The 24189-nt window shown below is 33.7% G+C and overlaps 2 protein-coding genes across 7 annotated transcripts in view; both read left to right on the forward strand.

Annotated features, from left to right (window-relative positions):
- Window positions 1–691: 691 nt before the first annotated feature.
- Window positions 692–4615, forward strand: LOC140451719 (zinc finger MYM-type protein 1-like). Its single transcript, XM_072545564.1, has 3 exons — window positions 692–767; window positions 2641–2657; window positions 3917–4615. The coding sequence occupies exons 1-3, from the start codon at window positions 692–694 to the stop codon at window positions 4613–4615; spliced, it is 792 nt and encodes a 263-aa protein (XP_072401665.1).
- A 4480-nt stretch (window positions 4616–9095) lies between these two features.
- LOC140451826 (uncharacterized) overlaps window positions 9096–24189 on the forward strand; it is a 110878-nt gene continuing 95784 nt past the window's right edge. For all 6 annotated transcript variants that reach the window (XM_072545719.1, XM_072545723.1, XM_072545720.1 and 3 more), the window contains exons 1-2: window positions 9096–9330; window positions 18730–18886. In XM_072545719.1, the coding sequence (XP_072401820.1) occupies window positions 9274–9330; window positions 18730–18886 (214 nt within the window). In that variant the 5' untranslated portion in view covers window positions 9096–9273. The remainder of the gene's footprint in view (window positions 9331–18729; window positions 18887–24189) is intronic.

Consider the following 24189-nt stretch of genomic DNA (forward strand, 5'->3'; position numbering starts at 1 on the left):
AAACGTGAAAAGTTAATAGAAGAATGTTGGATGCGTGAAAATCGTATCGAAGAGGTCATCATTTACAATCCAAATGAAGATACTGACGACAGTGATTATGAGTACGGATTTAATTCTTGATTAGACGGTAAGGTAATGTTTTCATTTTCTCATTAAAAATTTTTTGAGTGTTATTGTTATTATTTTATCAAAATACTTATCACTACAATTAAGAAACAATTCAATTTGTAGTTTTCTTCTATTTTTGCACTAATAATATTGTATAGTTCTCTAAATGATGTAAAATAAATTATCAGTCAAAACTGATAGGCTTAATATTGAACTCTGATTTTTCTAGTATTCAACATATATATTTAATAAATAAAAGATTTTTAAAGTTTCAAATAAAGCTCCTCATTAAATTAATTACCTAAAAGAACACAAGGATGTTGCGAACTAGACTACGTACTAGGTTCTTCCTCTGCAGGTTGCTTTCTGCACAGATGGCAATAATTGACAAATATCAGACCAGGATCGGAATAAAAGACAAAAAAACTTGCTATTAGTTCTATCAAGATCTTGGTAATTTCTCATTAAAACTAATTAACAATTAAAATTTATTTTTGTACATTTTGTAATTATATTAACTAAAGTACCCTATATTTACAATTATAAGTACAATCACAATTATTTTTAGAAGTGTTTTTACGACATGGATCTCCGGTATCTAGAACGGAAGTCTTTGGCAGAAACGCTAGAGTTTCTGCAAACTAAGAACCCCATACAGAGTGAGCTACCAAACATTTTTTCCTCTTGATTGTGTTCTTATTATTAAAAAACAAAAAAAAGGCTCGGACCTGTCAATTCTTATTTTTAGGGATATTTTAAATATGATCATTCTCAAATTTCAACTTCCAAAGTAGGGTTCCCTACAATTTTAAATGGAAGAGAGTATATTGTTCTAAAGGTTATTTATTTATTTTTTCAACAGCATCTTGTATTTTTATCTTGGACATTCAGTTCTCGAGAAATAAATTCCAAATATCCATATTGTTCGAATCCAAAAATAGTTAACTAATAAAAATTTTAGTTACGGGTAACAATTGCAATTCAAAATAGCAGGTACATTGAAGAAATAAATACTTCGGTGCTTATTTGTTTCTGTAAATTTAATTATCACAATGGTGTATATTATTTAACAAATAGTTGAAATTGTTTCTTTTTTCTTTCTAAATAATGATAATGTTGAGCAGCTGCAAATGCATTTAATGTCGGACGAACTAAGTAAATGTCAGGAAAATTTCAAGTACCTGTATTTGTTGATTCGCTATTTAATTCATCCATCATATTTTGTAATTCTTCCCTTTTATCTGTTATTAATACAATGTCGTCTGCATATCTCAAGTGATTCAAGTATTGGCCATTTATGTTAATACCCCGTTTTTCCCATTGTAACTTCGTCCTAACGTCTTCCAAAGCTTGATTGAATAGTTTGGGTGATATAGTGTCACCCTGTCTGACTCCTCACCGTATCTTAATGGGCTCCGTTTGTTCAACTATTTGGATAGATGTTGTTGCTTGATCATATATATTGGAAATTAAATCCGTATATCTATATCTAAGTCCGTATAGTATAAAAATGAGAGACATTTTTAAAACAAATACCCCAATTCACCTGAAAAGGAAGGCATTTAACCAATGCATCTTACCAGTCTTGACCTACGGAGCAGAGACCCTAACTTTAACGAAAACTACTGCCGAAAAACTAAGGGTAACACAAAGGCAAATGGAGAGATCAATGCTGGGCCTGACCTTGAAAGATCGCGTGAGAAATGAGGAGATACGCCGACGAACTGGCGTAGACGATATTATACTGCGAATCAATAAACAAAAGTGGAGGTGGGCTGGACATGTTGCTAGAATGGAAGACGGAAGATGGACGAAAAGATTATTGGAGTGGAGACCAAGAGCCGACAAGCGAAGTCGAGGCAGACCACCCACCCGATGGACCGACGACCTAAGGAGAATAGAAACAAACTGGATTGCAGCAGCTAGAGATAGAGAGAACTGGAGACGTTTGGAGGAGGCCTATATCCAACAATGGATGTGAAAATGGGGCTGGATGATGATGATGATATCTATAGTCTATTCTCCCATTTTGTAAAGACTTCTTTACTGCCCAATGTTCCACCTTATCCAATGCTTTTTCAAAGTCTACAAATGCCATATCCATTGGGATTGGATATTTGTTGGCCTTTTCAATTAATATTTTTTATTTTAAGCAGATGTTCGCTTGTACTGAATCCTTTTCTAAAACCGGCTTGCTCTCTTGATTGGTAATTATCTAACTTAGTTGTTAATTTGTTTGTTAGTAGTTTAGTTAATAGTTTGTACATTACATTCAGTAGCGTTATGGGCCTATAGTTTTTCAGATCTTTTCTATCGCCTTTCTTAAATAGTAATAGTGTTATTGCCTCGTTTCATATGGTGGGTATTTGTTTTGTGTTCAATATTTTATTCATTAGTACATAAAGGACTTCCACTGTAGTTTCCCCACATTTTTTAGCATTTCCACAGTTCATCTTTCGCAGGAGATTTGTTATTCTTCATTTCTTTGAGTGCCTTTTTTATTGTCTGTGCTATTTCTTTACCCACTTTCAGAGTACCACAGAGTTTCAGTAAATATCATGTTTATTTCATCGATATGTTTGTGTTCTATATCTTCCTTGGTCGGCAATATTTCCTTTTTTCTCTCTTCGTACGTCTGTTTTTCTTGTTTTAGTTTTTCCTGTTACGTCTTTAACCATGGATTTTTGCGTTGAAAGAATATAATCAATTTATATTTTTATTATATTCTCCTCCATGCTATAAATACTAAATACAAAAACTAAATAAAAAAATACTCCCGCTTGACAGTCAAAAATGTTGAACCAAAGTAGCAGTACAAAGTACAACACTGTATAAAGGAACACCTTGTTGGTTGGTAATGCGGGGTATATCTCAATTATAGAGTAGATTTGTTTTTTTACTACCTGAGTATTTCGACTTCCGGTGTTTACAATATCTTCATTCAATAATGTTCCAAGAACAATTATACAATGGAAGAGAGACAGCCTTCTAAGTTTACTCACTAATTTATCGATTTATAAGTACCCACTTAAGCGTAAGCAGATAAAATCTATCTTTGTGGCCTTAAACCTACCATTCTATTATTGTTCAAATCACTTCCTATTTATTAAATGTGAATTTCAACTTTTAGAAAAGGAACTTTTCTAAAAGTAAAGTATCGTAAAGTAAAGATAATATCTTCTGACAAATGCTCTTATCATTTATATACGGTGGTCTCTCTTATATATTGTGACAAAAAATAACAAAAATAATTTTCGTAAGTTGTTAAAAATGTTAGTTACACATGAATAGAATACTAAATTTCACTGTTTTATACATACATTTTTTAAAATCAATTACAAACATAAAATCTCTGGCTTATTCCGAAATACTCTCTCCCTTATCTAAGGCATCTCTTCTTTCTCCCATGTCACTTCCTAAATGCGATTGACGACTATTATGCAATTTTTCCCCTGCTCTGAGCTTGATTAAGTGGCTTCCTGTTGGGTGGTCCAATCTCGTATGTTATATATACCGTATTTCAAGAAATTGCGACTGTTTTGGATTATCGCTAAACACTCGACTGCCGATGCATGGTCCACTATTATACTGTACAGCATAAGAAATACGAAAGTAAATTACTCTAAAGTCTATTTGTGTGCAACTGGCAGCTCATTACAAATGCAAATCTTTAAATAGAGGTTAAGGGTTACCGCCAAGACCATAAATCCAGGCCCGTCCAGAGGGGGGGGGCAGGGGGGCAAAATCCCCGGGGCCCGGCCGTTAGCAAATTTAAAAAAATTCCTTTTATTAAAATATTTTACAACAGATTGAAGAAAATAACTGGGACAAGATATTGTCTGAATGCAAACATGTTGCAAATGCTTATGGTATCGAACCGGAACACTCCACTTCCCGTGCGAGAAAGAGGAAGACTTTTCACAATGAAACAGCTACAGAAGATGTAATGTTAAATTTATCCCCGGAAGAACCCTTCAAAACAGAAGTTTTTTACACAATAATTGATGTTTTGGTGGCCAACCTGAAAACGAGGTTCACAGCACTGAGAGAAATCGAAATGAAATTGTCATTTTTATGGAAGTATAACGAAATGGACGAGAATACGATCTCAGAAAGTTGTGTAAGATTCGCCGAAGAGTACAATTCAGATGTAAGCAGGGATCTAGTTGATGAAATGATTTACTTGAAAACTGTTAGTAAATCAAACATCTCAGATACGTCGCTGAAACCAGCAAAACTTTTGAACAAGCTCGTGTCCCTTAATGTTACAAATCTTTTCCCCAATGTGTGCATTGCTCTTCGAATATTCTGTTACCTACCAGTATCCGTTGCTCAGGCCGAGAGATCATTTAGTGTTTTGAGCCGGATTAAGAATTGTTTAAGATCTACTTTGGGTCAACAACGATTATCTGATTTGGGACTGTTAAGCATAGAGTCGAAACTTGCAAAAACTCTTGATTTCGACCACGTGATCCAAAACTTGCAAGAAAAGTTATGTTGTAACTAACAGTTCTATTGTAAATAATTAAAAATAAAGTTTAATTGTTAAAACTATTTTAATTTTCTTCCTTCCTGTGTCAATAGCATGAGTGTTCACTATTACATATCCCAGTTTATGAGTTATCAGATTTTTGGGAATTTTCGTTCAACTTCATCCCCGGGGCTCGGCCTGGCTCTGGGTGCATAAATCATTGCTGTACGGATGTAGTTGAAACCAATAAAAATTCCGAGTTATGCATTAATTTGTTTAGTTACTATAAAAAAAGACTCGATGAAATTAAAAACTCTTAACACTAATAATAATAAGAAAATAGCAAGCATGAATATTGTAAAAGTTGTATCTTAGACACATAATTATCTATATTTTCTTTCCGCTCTATAATTTTTTTCACGAGCCATCTTCTCTTTTTTAATAGTAGTACAGTGAAACTTCTCCATAACGGACACCAACGGGGAAATAATTTTCCGTTGTGCAGAGTTGTCCTTTGTGTAGAGATATCGCTTAATGAATTGAAATAAAAAAGAGGTTTCGATTTGCTTCATCTTTAATTATACATCTTCGTACATATTTGCATAAGCATATACACAAATAAATTAAACAAAATACTAAATAGGTAGGTAGGTATTACTTCTTAAAAAAATCATCAATTTTGGTATATTTTTTGTTTTGAACATTATTTTTCACAATTTCTGATTCAACATTTAGAATTACATCAGATATTTTTTGAGTTACTCTTGCATCACCTTTATATATAAAAAATAACACTAAGTCTCTTAATTTTAGGTAAGCATCATTTAAATTACTTACAGTTGTGGTAAGTTCTAGTTCATTGTCACTCTCGTTGTTGGAAATTAATTCAAAATTAAATTTTGAATTTTGAATTTTGAATTAAAAAATTAATTCCTCTGTAATTTTCCGGCTCCGATTTGTCTCCCTTTTTGAAGAGAGGTATTAGGATGCTTGATCTCCATTCTTGAGGAATTCTGTTTGGTTCTATTATTTTTTGGATTAGTTTTAATAGTTGTTTTGTCAGATCTGGTCCTTCGTACTTTAGGAATTCGCTCGGTACTATGTCCTCTCTTGGTGATTTTCAATTTTTTAATTTCCTTAATGCTTCCTTTAGCTCTTCCTCAAAATGAATGTAAAATACATTATCAGTTAAAACCGTTTTTTGTTTGTCTTCGATAATGCTTCAAATATTGGGAGAATTTGCTATTCACTTTCTTAGCACAGCAGATCGTTTAAGCGAGAGCTTTCATTCCTAATCCAAAATAGTAGCAAATTCGTGAAATGTACTATATATTACCAAATTTTCAAATAAACAGTTCATTGGTAGTTTGTAGTTTCTGTATTATTTATTCTGCTATTAGCGTAAATAAAAATACAATACATTTTTACTTTCATAAACTTAATTATTACGATTCAGTAAAATGCACTTTACGGACAACATATTTATAGGAAGTATTTGGACCTAAAATGATTTTTAAGAGTGCAATATCTCTACAGTGTAAACACTACCGTTTTATTACTTTTCCTGCGGATTACTATTGAAAAACTATAACGCTTCCTTCTTACAGCAATGAAGCTTTTCCAGGTAGTAGGGACATAACCTAAAGCAATGTGATAGAGTGCGAGTGAATCCAAATATTCGTTACGGTTTTCGTTTGGGAAATTCTTGCAGAAGTCTGTGCCGCCAAGCGGAAGTATAAGTGGCAGTGAAACATTGACCTTTGACCTCATCGAAAATGCGGCATTGGTGAGAACAGATTAAGTTGAACAACGATTCACAATGCATTAATTATTAACAAATTTTCACTATAGCGAGTTGACATTGTTTATACGTAAATTTATAATACATGCAGAGGGTAAGTCATAAGTAATTGGCCAATTTATAACTCTATATTCAGAAAACAGGTTGCTTTCCAACGCTTTTTTGCTTGAATAAGATTTATGTTTTTGAAGATGTTGCTATTTCGAATATATTCTTCATATAAGTTTTTAAATTATTTTATTTTCGTCTTCTCTTTTTTTGTTATATGTGTGTAACACATATACGTGTGTAACACGAAATTCTGTCCAATAATTCCAATTTTATTGGTACGATTTGTAAATTTTTATAATTTTGAAACACAATTTACTTTCAAGCAAAATATAAGAAATCTTTCCTTATTTTGGTCAAATTTCGTTCAAATATTTTTAATGATATAATTTATCGCTCAGCTCTCTTGTCGACTGCTCAACATTTTATCAATCTATTCGAATTTTTTGTACTCAAAGCTGCCTAAAAGTTAATGCCGTCAGTTTTGATGTGGTACATCTAATGCGGTGGGTTAGACCGGCTGACGCAGTTGCGGCAGTTTTCATACGTGTTTAAGGTATCCACTATCGCCGCTCCGTTTAGGCTTCTCACTTCCTCCGCGCTAAGCTCGTATATCTAACTTTAGCGTAAGGTAGGTGACGGTAATAACTCCAGGGTGGTAATAACTCCAAGTTATGATTTCTCATCAAGTATTGGTGCTAAGTAAAATGTGGCAACACAGATTCATTCATTGAAGTCTAACTCGATATAACTCAAATTCAGTGATCTATAGCTTCCTCCTGAAGAACAAAATAGTGCATTCAGATTGTTATGATAGTGTTGGTTACTCTAGTAAACTCGATAGATAGACATTCAAGTACTTTGGTAATATCGCCAAGCCTAATACACGGTAACAGCGCCATGGCGTTATCACCATACGACAGTAGTCATAATACGAGTAATCTAAATGACTAATTAATAGGGACTTGGTGTTCAAATTATAAAAACAGTTTGACCATGTCGAAATACAAAAACCGAGGAATAAGAGGAAAATGAAATAAGAGGATATGCGGAATGCCTTATCAGCTGTTAGGTGGATGGTCTGTTAATAAGGCAAGTAATCACTTTTCAGTTCCACGTAGATTTCTTAGGAATAACGTAAAAAGAAATAAAATGACAAAATACACAATGGGACGTAAATGTGTTTTAAGTTCCGATCAAGAAAAAGATCAGTGCAGAAGGATAGTTCGTTTAGCAGAGATCGGATATCCGTTGACGAGTAGAATTTTGCGACGGTGCGTATTAAATTTTTGTAAATTAAATAATATGAAAAATCCTTTTTCTGTGGAAAAAAAGATGGAAGAATGTTATAGGCTCAAAGGGTTCAGAAATCAGAAACCAAAAGGAACAAAATATGAATTCTGCTAGAGCTCAAAAATTAAACAAATTTATCGTCAAAGACCATTTTCAAAAACTTCAAAAAATACTCACTGATGAGAATCCTCTGGATAAACCCCAAAGTATATATAATATGGACGAAAAGTGATGTCGGCTGACGTTGCATCACTAACAAACAGTTTTAGCAAATATATATATATATATATATATATATATATATATATATATATATATATATATATATAAATATTAGCACATATTAGGTAAAAGCACAATTATTACCGACACACCTGAGAAAGATGCGTTGCTAGAGAAAGAAAGAAGAAAAGGAAAAGCACTAATTAGCAAAAAGGTTAAAGATCGTTAAAAGGAATTCCCTTCAACAACCACATTAATTACACGGCAAAAACAGGGTCTGACTCCAATGAAGAAAGTGATATCCAACCAGCCAACTCCTCAGATGATGATTTCGTGGTGGTATATTTTTCTAACAAGGTCCACTATGTTGAAAAGCTACTTACCGATGTTAATGGCCATAATGATTATGAAATTTCATATTTACAAAAATGTGTTTTGTTTTTTTTTTCATTATGTGAATTTTTAGCGAATTTCGTTCTTAGAATGTTAAGAAAGTTAGTGTAACATACTGCTTTGAACAATTTCCTTTTCATTCAAAAATAAATTTTTTGAACTCAAAAACTTTTTTTTGTTTCACTGTGTATTAATCTCCACTGCGCTGTAAATAATAATACAGGCACCCATCCTGAAACTGACTGCTTCCACAATTGTATTACTCGGCGGCGATTGCGAAAACACTATAGAGAGAATACTGTTTTTTTACTGTTGTTTTAGGAATTAAAATTGTCCATTGATAAATAAATAAAAGTTAATCTTGATCTAAATTTAAAAAAAGTATTTTTAATTTTTATGTTAATATTATTTTTAGTTGACAATCACTTTTTAATCATAACCTTGTTTAGAAATTCGTAATATTGCACCCAATATAAATTTGAGAATATACAGCAATGGACAAAAGACGCAAATGAACAAAAAAAATTCTGGTTGGTGAAATAAACTAATACTATTTTCACAAATAAATGGGCTATAAGCCTATATGCAAAGTAATAATGGAAATAGTAATCCTTTTGAATAGGAAATGAATGGCGCCAAAGTTGCATAATCCGAAGGGCCGGCAAAAGGACAATTGTGGGGGCGCAACTTAGCGTATATTCCGACGAACCATGCGCCCTTCTATTGATTCGATTCCAACTAAACTCTCGCCAACAACGAAGCACTCTATCTCGAATTCGCCAAGGTGGGGCTCGGCATGTCACACGATTGTTCGACTTGATTACGACTACAGTCGTCCAGTGCCGTTCCCCCAAAAAACTGGGGCCCTGCGCGCATCTTGGTGTATGGCTTCCTGGCCCCATTTCACAAAAAATTCAGTGTTTAAACGCTAGAACTCATGATTGGCTCGTTTTGGAACTTGTGCCGTGCTTGCCCCTCGATGCCTGTCGATAAGGTAAATTTTCTGTATATATCTGCAATTATAAACATTTGCATGTGATGCAATTGACTTTATGCCGGTCGTAGAACACTCTAATTAAACTACCGGTAATCTACAAAATCCGACAGCTACTAGTTACCGAAATTCATTACAAAAATGAACAATTTACTTTCAAATTATACAACAATCGTTTAAAAAATGACCCATATTTAATTTTCCTATCCTATAACATATAAAAAAAGTATAATGTTAGCATTTCTAATGCTAATAAACTTACTTTTATATTGAAGTTATCCGAAATTAAAATGGGATTTTATATCTTGGTAAAAAAAAGTTCGATTATGAAAAATTTTAGCTTAATTGAGGTTATGTTGAAAGGTCAATAAGGGTTCATCAAAGGGATCAAATCAAGGATCAAGGGATCATCTAAGAAATGATAACACATTTGCGTGAATTGGGGTATAAATTATACAAAATTTTAAATTAGGGAATACAAAAAAATAAAAGAAATAAAACATTCTAAAATTAATTAATCGATACAAAATGCGGAGATTGAAAATTTTGGTGCAAAATTTACTAAAAAATTAATTTTAGGGTAAACTAAATATATAAAATTTTACTCACTTATCTAATAATAAGATATTTAAATTTGAGAAAATTAGTAAATAATTTAATTTATATTCACTTAATCTACTAATATTAAATAGAGTATGATTTCAAGGAGAACTAAAATAAAATCGTTGAAGTATATCATATCGATTGGCCTGTTCTTGAAATTGCCTTCCTTTTTATATTGTAGGGTTTGTGAACAAACATGGAATCAATTACGAAAACTGATTAGGTTTAGTATTACACTTTTCTTTAAGTATATTACTGACTTTTTACTTCGACTTTTTGTCATATCATGTCTAGATTTTTCACTTATTCAGACTTTAAGTACCAGTGTGAGAACTATCTATTCCGTAATTTAGAGTCGTAGAAAATGTTATCCCTTAGTTGACTCCAAGACTGTTTTTAATTTGCCAAGGATTAGTGTTTGGCCTTATCATTACAGCATTTGGTGCTCTATCAACTCTAGATTTCTACACAAAAATTCTTCTTATTATCATTACGAACCAGACTTAAAATGTCTATCAAATTTTAGCAGGGATAGTAATGAAGACCGTGCTTTTCAATTACGAATATAGGATCCTCTTGTAGTAGAGAGTAGTTCCATTCTCTTTTTCTCAATTCATTGTATTTGGTATTTGGTTTATATTGGAGATATTTAGGTAGATATTTCTGTTAAGGAATGATTCCGCAAGCAGCTGGTAAAACTTTAGAAGAAACGTATTCCATCCTATGACCATCCTTTATCCCCCGGAAATGCTGGTAAAACAGCTGGTAAAACTTTAGAAGAAACGTATTCCATCCTATGACCATCCTTTACAACCCGGAAATTTACATCTAGAAGCGAAGTCTTTTCCGTCATGTTCCGGTAAATAATCCATTCCATCCAAACGTACTTCAGTAATGGTTTTAATTTTAAATTTTTGTACTGTATTATTTTTTACGAATATATTATAGTTTTTAAGTTATTTTGAAAAAAAAAGAACAATTTTATAGAAATTTTCAAAATAGACGATATAATTTAATATAAATTTTTTCAAAAATAATGCATTTTAAACCAGTCAAACTCCTGGATCTAATGAAGAACACTAAAATAAAATGTATTGTACAAGGAAAACGATTAATTTTATACTGCCATGTTACCGTAAATCGAAGAGGTCATTTTTAATGAGCTGTAACTTACTCAGTTTATATGCAAATAACTTTTTATTGTATTCATCGTAAACGTTTTTTAATGGACTATAAAAAACTTTTATTTCCTTCCCCCTGAAAAATCAACCCTTTTCTTACTATTTATCGTTGAATAAATTGATTCAAGTATTCGCAAAAAAGTCTCATTTCACCGACCATATCCCACTTTGTATTCTATCTAGAATATATTGGAAAAAATGAATCTCATTCTTCTTTTATAAGCTTCATTCTTGTTTTACATACTTTTTCGATCAAATGCACATTTTTGGGTTATTCATGAAAAACCGGTTAAAAAACTTTTCAATGAAAATTCGCTGTTTTCAACCATAAACAACACAAACAGTATTCACTTTCTGAAAAAATTCCATCGAACAAAAGTTGTTAAGAATTTAATCCTTTATCGATTACCGAGATTATTTTTAACAACAGAATTTCCACCCTCTAGAAGGGATGGCAACCAACACTAGGGCGGAAGCACACATCGGCGTTATTTGAGTTTTTCATCAACATATAAACTATACAGTATAGATACATTTGTGCCACAGATAATGTAATAAATTATAGTTGGAAAAATAATTGTGATGAAATAATCCATACTTTCTAACATTTATCCTTTCCCAACCCAAATACATCTAAATGCTCTTGTGGTAGTTACGAACAGGATTCTTAATAGATAATAGTATGAAATCATACCTACATAAAACCATTACTGCCACATAAACAGAAAAGTTTTATGCCCCATGGTGTGGGCTTATTTTTAACATACTTTTTTATTTTCAGGCTTCCATTGAATGGGAGCCTGAGATCCTCTCTTTTTTCTTCTACATATTCTCCTTGCATTCCTTCTTAGTCCTTCAATTTCCTTGTATTTAATCGGGAATTCCTTTGTAGACATTTCTGCCTAGCTCTATTTTTGCTATTTATTACTTGTTAACAGTCTTGGTCAAATCATTCCTCGTTTCTTTTGCTAGAGGTTGCGCCTAATGGTTTCCTTCTGTATTGGCAATTGTCGTTTGGATGATATTCAATTCGTCTTCGATGCTATTTTCTTCTCCTCTTTTATTTAATATTAGCTTCATTTCCTGCTGGTACTCATTCTTCTTCTTATGATTTTTAAACATATATGTGTTCCATTTTTTTTGTTTGGTGCCTTTCACTTTAATTTAATTTATTAGGACCAGGTATCATCCAGGTTCTTTTATGAATATAGAAACATGTGAGGGAAACACGTACTAACTACTCTCAGTTTATTTGCCATTGCCAACTGTCCAACTCATATACCGCTGTTGCTAATAATATCATATAAACCAAAGGATTCTGCATATATTGGCTCATTTTCAAACTTAGGGTTCATATTTCCCGTACTATAAGTGCATCTCCCTTTTACTTTTACACGTTTTCACATTCTGCTTATAGTTTGTCGTAGAATTGATTGGTTACAAGTTCATCTGCTGTTTCTGTTGGGGCTTAGATATTATTAATAATTGTAATATTATAAACTTACCTCTTGGGCGTATTTTACATATTCTTTCATTAACTGGAGTGAAACCCAATATTGACCTTGCGGCATCTATGGTTTACTATAAAACCCACTCCAAAGTCTCCTTGTCTTTCTGCTCCACAGTAATATAAACTGTAGTATTTTTTATTTATGCATCCATGCTCTTTAAATCTGATATCTCGGGGAGCGGCTATGTCTACTTTGTATTTCTGCTGTTCCTGGCCAGTACTTTTACATTTTGCCTGCCTGCAGCATGGTTGGGATACTTCAGGTTCCCAATCGTAATTCTATAATTAAGACCTTATTCTGTAGCTTTAGTCGTTGTCCATTAGCCCGTCCGGTTTCCATAGCATTCATGATAGCTGAACAGGTTATTGCACTTGATTCCAATGCCAGGACTGCTGGCTATAGCTTATAAATTAGCCTCGGTTAACTTCGGTTATAGTAGTTGGGCATTTCCTGCAGGGCAATGGTGTTATATTATGTGTTAAGTTAAGGTTATACCGGTCATGTTCGTTCAGGGGTTGGTGAATATGAATTAGGGTTTGGGGATTAGCAGGAGTGCTGCTGCATTCAGTCGTCCTTTACGACAAGTAGGAGAACCTGTGGAAATATTCTTCTTTGGTGGCCCGTACCTCACACATGGGGGTCTTAATGGAATTACATTTCCTTAATTCCAGCTGTTCCAGATATTCCGCTAATACTTGGTCGTCAAAGCCTCGCTTGTGATAACATGGTTCACCGACGTAAAGGTAAGGTTGACTTTTAAGCAGGAGAGGCTATTTGAAACGCATCACTACCCTATTAAAAACCCCAGGTACATTTGTGACTAGTTATTGAATTTTCTCCTAATGTTGAGCTTTGTTCTTAATGACGTTTCCATTGCCCTTCTCTGCTGATAAGATTATTATGAACTCATCTTCTTTTAAAGATTTTTTGAGAATATCATATTTTGTACCCAAAAAAGATGCAAAAAAATTTGCCACTACTACCCCTGGCCTTTCCTAAAATCCCGTCGGTTGGTGAGAGGGGGCTTGGGGGGAGAAACGGAAAATATCTGATAAAAAATTCAAAATCGCCGGTCGCTTCAAGCGTTGTTTCTGAGTGAACCGTTCATTCCACAGAAAAATGCTTAAAAAAGACATTTTTGTTCAAAATTATCTTAGCTACATTTCTTATTTCAAACATTTTTTCCTACTGCGGTCAGATTCTTAGTAAATCGATGTTTTCCGTTTTTCCTACGGAAAAACGTTTATTTTTTTTTACGTTTTTTTTTTCTACGGAGGGTTTTAGGGGTAGAAAGGGGGTAGGAGTAGCAAACTTTTTTGCATCTTTTTTGGGGTCCCAAAATTAACATTCTCGGCAAAATTTATCTTCTTCGTACAATTGTTAGAGGTTCAGTGGCCTTTTCGTCCCTGACGACTGGGCTATTACATTTTTGTCAATGTTGTGACTTTTTTAAATGTAATTTTTATTCCAATTCATTGCTGGTTATTCCTTCTTCTTCTTCTTCTTCTTTTTATATAGAAATGACTGTCTGTTTTTCAATGTGCCTCCAGTAAGTTTTCGTGGTCTTCCTACTGATCGTCTTCCTATTGGGGAACCGTCTCTTGCCGTCTTTACTACTCTATTTTTTGTCATTCGGCTTATATGATCGTTCCATTCTACTGTTCTATTTCTTATCCAGTTCTTGATGTTCTCTAGCTTGCATCTACGTCGTATATCTGTACTTCTAGCTCTGTCCCATAGTGTCTTACCATCAATTTTTCTAAGTGTTTTCATCTCTGCTGTTTCTAACATCCTGTATGTCCTCTCTGGGTCAGGTCTTGTTTCTGCCTCGTATGTAAATCAACTTCACTTTGAGAGAGTAGTATTGCGTCGTCTGCATTGCAGATTATTTTAAGTGGTTTTTCTCCGATTTGTTATCCTTTTTTAGTTCTTACTTTTTTTATTATTTCATCCATAATCAGGTTGAACAATAGAGGACTTAGAGAATCTCCCTGTCTTACCCCATTGCCAGCTTTAATAGTGTTGGTTAGTTCTTCTTCTACTTTTACTTTTATTATGTTGTTTACTTTTATTGTGTGGTAGATATTTTTGATCGTTTTGATTATTCCTAAAGGTATATCTCTTACAGTAAGTGGATAACGTCTTTTAATTCGACCCGGTTAAATGCCTTTGTAAGGTCCATGAGACATAGATATGCCGGTTTTTTGTATTCTAATGATTTCTCTTGCCCTTGCCTGATTATAAATATAGCGTCGGTGCATGATCTTCCCGATCTAAAACCTTGTTGTTCTTGTGCTAGTGTTCTAATTTCATTCAATTTATTTGTTATCATTTTGGTTGTTAATTTTAGTGTTGTGTTTAATAAAATAATTCCTCTGTAATTTTCCGGGTCGGATTTGTCTCCCTTTTTGAAGAGAGATTATTATTTTGTGGTTTAGTTTTAGTAGTGGTTTGGTCAGATCTGATCCTCGGTACTTTAGGAGTTCGTTTGGTTATTCCCGTATATAAAATTGTGTTTTTTTATTTTTTTTTTAATTTGTTCCCAAATTTTTTTTTAAATATTTCATAAATTCTGAATGAGCAAAGTCAAAGTGAAATTCAAGCAGCTATTAAAGCTTAATTTCTACAGCAGCATAAAAGATTTACAACAAATTTACTATCTATTGTTAAAACATGCAATTTTTGTAGATTTAATTCAACTCAGTGAATTTCATGGCACTAATTTGTATTAAAGTCTCTCTTGACGTGTCGCGCATATTTCTTCTCAAACAAATCACTTGAGCGTAAAAGCTGGCCTGAAATGTAAATGATAACACCGAACATTGCCTACATATATTGTTCTGTCAACCTGTTTTTTAATCGCAATAAAACCCACTGTATTCCCTTAAATAAGCAGACAATAAAAAAAGGGTTAACCGAAACTAAAAAGATACACCATAGTGAAATTTTGTTGACTAGTTTTTATCTAATTAACTTTAGAATTTTGCATTAAAGAATATTCTTCTTCTACTATTATAGTGCCTTGGCAATAAAAAGGTTAAAAAACAACTTCTTCTTCTGTTGGTATATTATTTTTCTCCGTCTCATCGTCTACGTCTCCATTGTGGTCATTTATGTCATTCACTTCTCGGTTGCCTATATTTAATTTCTCAGCAAAATTCTCCGCCCATCTCTCCACTATTTGATCCGGCTCATTGATAATTTCGGCTTCCTTACTTTTTATTATGGTTATTCTAGGTTTAAATTCTTTTCTGTTGTGGTTCACATTTTTATAAAATTTTCGCGCTCCGCTTTGTGAATTGAGCCGTTCTAGTTCCTGTAGCTGGTTTTCTAAATGTAATTTTTTTATTTTAGTATCTTTTTCTCTGCTTTTCTCATCTGTTTGTACTCCTCTTGATTTTGTCTTGTCCTTCTATTTTGGACAGATTTTCCCATACGCCTGATTCTTTTTTTGAGTTGCCTGTGCACATTCCGCATCATACCATTCTGTCCCCTTCCTTTCTTGTTTCTTATTTCCTAAAAGTGTTGTTGCTACTTCTTTCAGGATATTTTCGCACTCGTTCCAGTAATTATCTTATATTTCTTGTACAGAATAATAATTGAATGATTTAAAACTAATTAATTACTATTAATTTGGGTTCTAGTAACTATGAGAAATACATCGATTGTATTGCTAGTATCCAAATATGCTTTTTAGAACAAAAGCCATACAAAATTTTGGTTATAGTTACCATAATATTGTTGACCTTTCTTAACATTTTTCTCAGTGAAAGCAATGATTAGTAAATCAATCTCACATTCCCGGTGGTCTCATATTTAAATATACAAATTAGTATGATGGTTTGATTTACTAGTTACTAATCACTTCTTCTTCTTCTTGTGCCACTCCTATCGGAGATTGGAAATCATCAAGGCTATCCTGACCTTGTTTACAGCTGACCTAAAGAGTTTATTAGTGGTACATACTAATCACTATGGATCCCTTAATTATTGAGCCATACATTACGTGGGCTTATTAATCACGATTTTTGAAATTCCGAAATTTGCTGCCATAGAGAATGTGGGTTGTATTTACTAATTACTATCGTTGGACCTCCTAAATATGCAGCTATAGGGTCTTAGCGATATCTTTAAAAGGCTCGAATATATGTAATCCAATTGAAGACGCTGCTTACTGTTTTGTTTGTCGATGTTTTGAAATGAACACTTACAGTTTTACGGAGGGAGTTATAGAGACCTTTTTGTTTTTCTGGGCCCTCCTCTTGAAATAAAGCTGTAGAACGATTAATATTTCATCAAAATATCACATACCACGTCAAAATAAGCAAGACAATTGACAGACAACTTGACGAGCATAAAGAAGTTAAACTAAAAACTTGAGAAAAATAGCGCCAAAAAATGTATTTTACTTTTAAAAAAACTTATTGATAATATTCGTACGTTAGCCAAGGAAGCAAAACCGAGGTCATGATGAACAAAAGGATAGCAACGAAAGAGGCTAAAAAATTTTACATAACTCAGTTACCTTATTCAGTTATATAACAGTTATATTATAACAAAACGACATTCTAAAAGCTCTAAAAAAGTTATATGCCGATACATAAATTTTCCTAGAATTGTCAGAATTGGTCATTGATCTCGAAACAATTTTGAACAACGTTGAAGCTGTTTGCTTCGATTGATCTTCGACCATGTCAGGTAATTTTACTGGAGTGCAAACACGATGAAGAGAAAGCATAAATTTATCTTATACGTTCAATAACCTGGTCACTGACAACCTTGCTATTGTACGTTCATGTGCAAATCATAAGCAGAATCCCTTAATATTTGATTTTTTTTGGGTTATACAGCTTATGGTTATTCTTGAGCCCGTCGGACCTCCTAAGACGGATCCATTGTATCACCCCTATCACACCGAGTAGGCCTATAGGACCTAGTATTCGGTGTTTCTGGCACCAAGGCTGTTCCGGAATCCCATATCTGCTATAAGCAGCAGGAGTTGATTATAGCTCCAAAGTTGCAAGCTCCGAGCGTCTTTAGTCACGTTGTGGCCTCACAGAAAGCCACAAGTATCTTTAAGGGTAACTCTCTCATTTGACTCGGTTGCATAATGGTGGATCCCAGGATCTGCCACCTTTGATAGGTCAGTACCGGCCACTTCCAGAGGACATGTGAGGAGGTTTCCTCCTCCTTATTAACCAGAGGGCATCGTGGACCATCCGCAAATCCAAGCAGATGAAGGTGCCGCTTGAGTTGGGTTATACAGTTAATATATAGTTTTATTGAAGGAATCCCGAAAAGGTACGGTGTACTCGAGGAAATTGTTAAATCAACCAACAGTCAACTGAAAACCATAAAATCGTTATCAGAGACACGTTGGGCTTGTCGTACGGCGGCAGTCTCAAAAGGAATTTTATTCTAAATAAAGTCTTTTGATTTAATTATACCTTTAAAGATCATGCATCCTATTATACAGCTCATTGTAGTGGTGAGTAAAATGCTTCAGTCACAGCAAATCGATCTCTGTTGGACTGTGGATGAAGTTCAAAGTTCAGCTCTCTCTTTGGAAGAATTAAGAATAGAAGAAAGTGTTGATAATACATACTCTAGAGCAAAAAATACTTCCAATCGTCTTGGTATAGGAATTCCGGAAATAAGAAAACGTAAAGATCCTTGAAGGTTGGACGGTAATCGTAATACGGCTTTTGTGGTTGAGGGTAAAAAAATAAACAAAATTATTTGATTTTTATCCAGTGATAGACAAGATGATTTAATATTTAAACGATAGGTTTAGCAAATAAACAAAGAACAAAGAATATATTCACTTATACTCATCAGAAATACAAAAGATCGAACACAAAGTGAAGGCTGTCACATAAATTAACAGACTGTCGATGTAAGTTCAACATTTTTTCGGTAAAATATTCGTTGAAATATATCGAAGCGGAATTAGAGCTAAAATGTTAATGTGAATAGACTCCTTTATTAATTTTATTTCAGGGTACTGAGAGCAGAGTAACACCAGACCCTAGACATTAATTTTTGAAATGTTTATGATCAAATTACATTAAATTTTTAGACTTTAATTTTAAATTTTATTTCAGCTTCATTCCGAATATAGAAGCACATATCGATGGCATGAATATACGGGGCCAAGACAAGAAGTCGTTAGAAGACCGCCTCAAACTAATGTCCCTGAAAAAACTAACGATATAAATGAAGCTAAAATTAACGAGGATGACTTCCATGCTTCTGAAGCAAGTAAGTATACATATATATGACTATAAAAGGTTCATTAGTACTTTATCCCGTTAAAGGTTCCTGTTATACAGCGCTAGTCGGTCTAACCGGACGACATTGCTGTTCGTATAATTTACTCCATGGTAGTGCCATTGTTCGATTGGGCTGGCGCTGATGCGGTGCTGCTAACGCGATGACATTAGGGCTCCTATAACAGGGTCCTAAGACAACGGTGCACGAATTGCTTCTTTATTCTTATTTAATTTAGCTTTATAAATAACGTTTTTTTCTTAGTATCGACTCTAAACAAGTATAAATTTTTTATTGGTAATTTCACATAATTGGGATATATTATGCTTTAATGTTTTAAAGTCTATTTGGTATGAAATGTGTCAAATGTCACGCAATAATTTTAACACGGAAAATGTGTTGTAACAAGAAAATCGCAAAAAATTGTACTGATTGTACTAAATTCCATTGAAGAGGACCCAAAACTTATTGAAAAGTATAAGAACATATGCCAAAGCGCCTATTAATGCACTGGAAATGCCAACTTCACTCAAAGTCACAAAATAAGCAAATCAACATTCAAAACAATGGTTATTGTTTTTTTTTTTTTCGATATTCATGGGATGGTGTATCTTCATTTGATTTCTAAGGATGTTTCGTCTGGAATCTTATACATGATTGCTAAGTAATTAATCCATATCTTTTTTTGTTGTTTTTCTGTTTCACAGCACCTTCCACGCTTTTTTCTGCGCATCTTTTCGAAGATACGATTATTAAATGTAAATATTTCTCGAAAACTTTTTAAACGCAAAAAGTTTTATTAACCCACTGCACACTGTCATTTTTCTTCGAATCACTAATTATTGCACCTATCTAATTATACAGTAAACTTTTGGGTTTGTGCTGCCAATTTTTATCTCTAATACATTCCAACACCCATAGCATTAATATAAGAATCATAACAATATAATACACCCCAAGAATATAATAGATGTGCGCACTCTATCTTCCGCCAATGTAGGATCCGACCATGGCCTGGTACTAGGAAAAATAAATATAGCAATCATCACCCACGGCAAGCGAAATACAAAAGTAGAAGAAAAGTTAAACATAGAAAGCTTAGAAGAAGAAGGAACACAAAACGTATAGAAACAGACTAACAGAAAAGCTAATCAGCCATAACCTAGAGACTAAAAAGAATATAGAAGAAACCTGGAAAATTATTAAAAAATGTATCCTACAAGCAGCGGAAGAAGCTTTAGTTAAAAGAAAAGTTAACAGAAATAAACGGGAATACAAAACTCCATGGTACGACGAAAGGGTGAAAGCACTAGCAAATGATAAGAAACAAGCTTTTCTAACATACAAAGGAGTGAAGACACCGGAGGCACGAGAAGACTACGTGAGAATCAGGAATAGAGTAAACCAAGAAATAGATAACATCAAAAAAGAACCCTGGGAGAAATTTACCAAAGATATGGAATACGAGCTCTATGGATCCCAGAAAAAGGTGTGGAAGATGATAAGGAGACAAAAAACAGAAATGAATGAATTTGTACGCATAGATAACATTACGGAGGAACAATGGACTGAGCATTTCACGAAATTATATGGAGAAGGAGAAGAAGAGAACAGAGAAAGAATCATTAACAAAACTCACGATAAAGTACTAATATCAGAAGAAGAGCTACGAGAACGAATAAAAAAATTAAAAAACAGAAAAGCACCTGGTCCTGATAAGATAATGAACTGCTAAAATATGGAGGAACAACACTACGCAAATGGCTCCTAAAATTATTCGTCGATATAATAAATACCGGAATAGTACCAGCGGAATGGAAGGAAAGTCTCCTGCTACCGATACTTAAAAAGAGAGACTCGAGAAATCCTAAAAATTATAGAGGCATCAGTCTGATGAATAGTACCTTAAAATTGTTAACAGCAGTCATAAAAGATAAAATCGAGGAAAAAGCGAACATGGCAGATGAACAACAAGACTTCCGGAAGAAGCGCAGCACAATAGACGAATTTTTTATTATCAGACAAATAATAGAGAAGTCTATTGAATATGGAAAACCAGCATACATGTGCTTTGTAGATTTAAAAAGTGCTTTTGACAGGGTGAAGCGAAATGACATCGTAAATTTATTACAAGCTGAACAAATAGACCATCAGATAATAAGGACAATTAATGAAATTAACAAGAACAACAAGACCAGAGTTATAATGCCAACAGGGGAAACAGTGCATAGAACTAAAAGGAGGAATCCGCCAAGGAGACTCGCTCAGCCCATTGTTATTCAATATGGTGATGAATCAAATAATTCACGAAGTAAGAAAACGATACGGATACCACATGGGAGCGCATAAAATAACGATACTATGCTATGCCGATGATGCAGTACTAATTGCTGATAACGAAGATGACCTACAAAGGCAGCTCCACACCTTCAATATCACAGCAAACAAACTTAATATGAGAATATCAGTAGAAAAAACTAAATGTATAGTGATCCGTAAAGAGCCGCGTAGATGCAAACTAGAAATAGACGGCAAAATTGTAGAACAAGTAATGAAATTCAATTACCTAGGAGTAGGTAATCCCTATCACTAGTGACAGGGATATAAAAACAGAGATTTCAAGGCAAGCATCAAAAGCATCAAGAGTAAGTGGTTGCCTCCGAGAAATCATATGGAGAAACAAATAACTGACCACGGAGAACAAAATTAAAGTATACAAGACAACAGTAAGACCAATCCTAATATATGCAGCGGAGACAAGGACCGATACAAGAAAGACGAAATAACAAATTAACAATATCGAAATGAAAGTATTAAGATCAATAGCGGGCATATCATTAAGAGACAGACAAACCAACACAAGTATACAAAATATTAACAGGTGGATAAAAACAAGAAAAAAAAAACTGGAACGAACATGTAAACCGAATGGGACCTGATAGATTAGCGAAAATCTGTAAAAACAACAAGCCGTATAGCAGAAGACCCGTTGGAAGGCCGCCAAAAAGGTGGAAAGATAATGTAGAGTCAACAACGACTGAAACGGAATAAGAGGCAGACAAACAGGAGTAATCCTAGTCGCACGAAGACGAAGAAGAAGAAGACAATATAATATATAATATGCTATTTAAAATTTAATAACAATTGGATGTCTTATGCTTATACTAAGTTTTAGAATAATCCTGTGTAGGTATTTATAGAAATCGATAGAAATTTTAAAGGTTTCTTAACAGATAAATTACAATTACTTCATTTTAAATACACCGACGCCCTGTCAGTACAGTTTCTAATTTCGTTATATACTGACTTCTACAATTCTACAAAAATCGAAAAACCCAGTAAGTGTTGATTAATTTCAATGAATTTTTACAGAATGTGCGGTATGAAATGTTATGAATGGCTATGAGTGGATCGGGGGTGGTAAATTAAGTTGTTTGGTGGTTGGATTAAATTATTATTCGAGTGCGACAGATATGCCACAAATATCACCAATTGGTGATAATTGGTGATAAATAGCAGTGCAATAGTTGCACTACGTTACATATGTACTCATTCGCATTTAAATTCCCATTTTCCTGTTCTTGCATTAGCAGTGTGACCTGTGTTTACTGTATTATGTGTAATAATATTTGTGCCTCCGATGACTAGCTCGTAATCGCTGTGGTGGTCTTCGTATTAGGAAACTTCTTACTGGCTTTTCGTCTCTTATAATCTTGACTATTCTATCATCTTCCCATTGTGATTAGTTTGTTGATTGGTTTCAGTTCCTTCTTCGTCCCTTTCCCCTTCGTAATATGTCCTGAATATTGCTTTGTTGTCTAAATCCCTGTTTCTTACTCGGTTCCACAAAGTTTTCTTTACTAATGGGTCTCATTTTTATATTGGCTGTTCTTAGGGACTGATTTATATTTTTATAAGTGTATCGCTTTTTTTCAAATCAGATGATTGTTATAACCATAACGATTGCAGCTTTCCTTATTAAATTGGTTGTTTCTCTATAGATGTGTCGGTGACTCGTTACACCGACTCCTAAATATCTGAACGAAATTATCTGGTTTATGATTTTTCCTCTGTTTTCCAGATTGGATCTTACTGGTTTCTTGAAAAAAGTTGGGAATTTTGCTGTGTTAGTTGAGATTATTAAATTATATTTTCATCAATTTGATTGAATTTGTATAACTACAGTAGCGCCTTCGTAATATATAATATTATTGTTTCTATTTCCTATGTTTTACAAATAGTCTTACTACAATTGAACAGGACTGTACTCAAGCGGCCACCTTGTATTATCCCTGTATCTATTAATATTTTTTTAGTTAACCTTCCTTTAGTTCCTGTTTTAGTTATATATTACGAAATTAAAAAAGAATATACTTAAGCAGTCATCTTGTCTTATCCCTGTGTCTTCTCTTAGTAATTCGTCAGTTTTTATTTTAGTTAAATAGCCAGTATTGTTTTTCCATAATCCTTATTATTTTTGGAGGTATATTTTTGCCTTTATTACGTCGCTGAGTCTTACTTTATCGAATGCTTTTGTTAAATCTACGAAGCATATAAAGGCGGGACTTAGAACCAGACGATATCTGATATCCTCTGATAAGGACTCTTCTTGTAGCCTAATAATAGAATTTTCTGGTTCTCTTCACGGCCACTTCTCTCAGTGATGGGTACTAGAGCCTTTCTTAGATAGTTATACGTAACTCTGTTCTGCCATTGATATCTTTTGATGAGTATGTAGTACACCGTCTCGGTTTTTATCATATTATTCCGGTTAGTGTCTACTGTAGAATTCCTTATTGGTATTATTCAGGCCTGGTATTACTGTATCTTCTTAGCCTGTAATAGAGGACTGGTCCTGAATATATAAGGTTGGATCATTCTTTTTATCACTGATACCTTCATTTGTATTTTTTGTCAACGTAGGTCTTCTGTCGAGGTGAACTCCCATGTACTAAATGACTTCTCCTTGGATTCTGTTCCCTCTTATTCTAATTTCTTCTCTTGGTGGTAACTAACCTGCTGATTTAAGGTTATGAATTTTTATTTTCTATTTATTCATAAATTGTGGTATTTTCTCCCTGTGGTTCTCTAGTTTCTATCTACATCTTCACATGCCATATCAGAGTTATCCGACTTTGCCTCATTAGTTTTTCTTGCTGCCCAAGGTACCTTCAGCATCCGTCTATGAATTTACATTTCCAATGTTTTAGTTCTGTTCATCTTCTTCTTCTTTATGTGCCATCTCCTCTAAGAAGGTTGGTAACCATCATGGCAATTCGCACTTTCGATCCGCT

This window comes from Diabrotica undecimpunctata, chromosome 10 (genome assembly GCF_040954645.1).
Source record: "Diabrotica undecimpunctata isolate CICGRU chromosome 10, icDiaUnde3, whole genome shotgun sequence".
Lineage (NCBI taxonomy): Eukaryota > Metazoa > Arthropoda > Insecta > Coleoptera > Chrysomelidae > Diabrotica > Diabrotica undecimpunctata.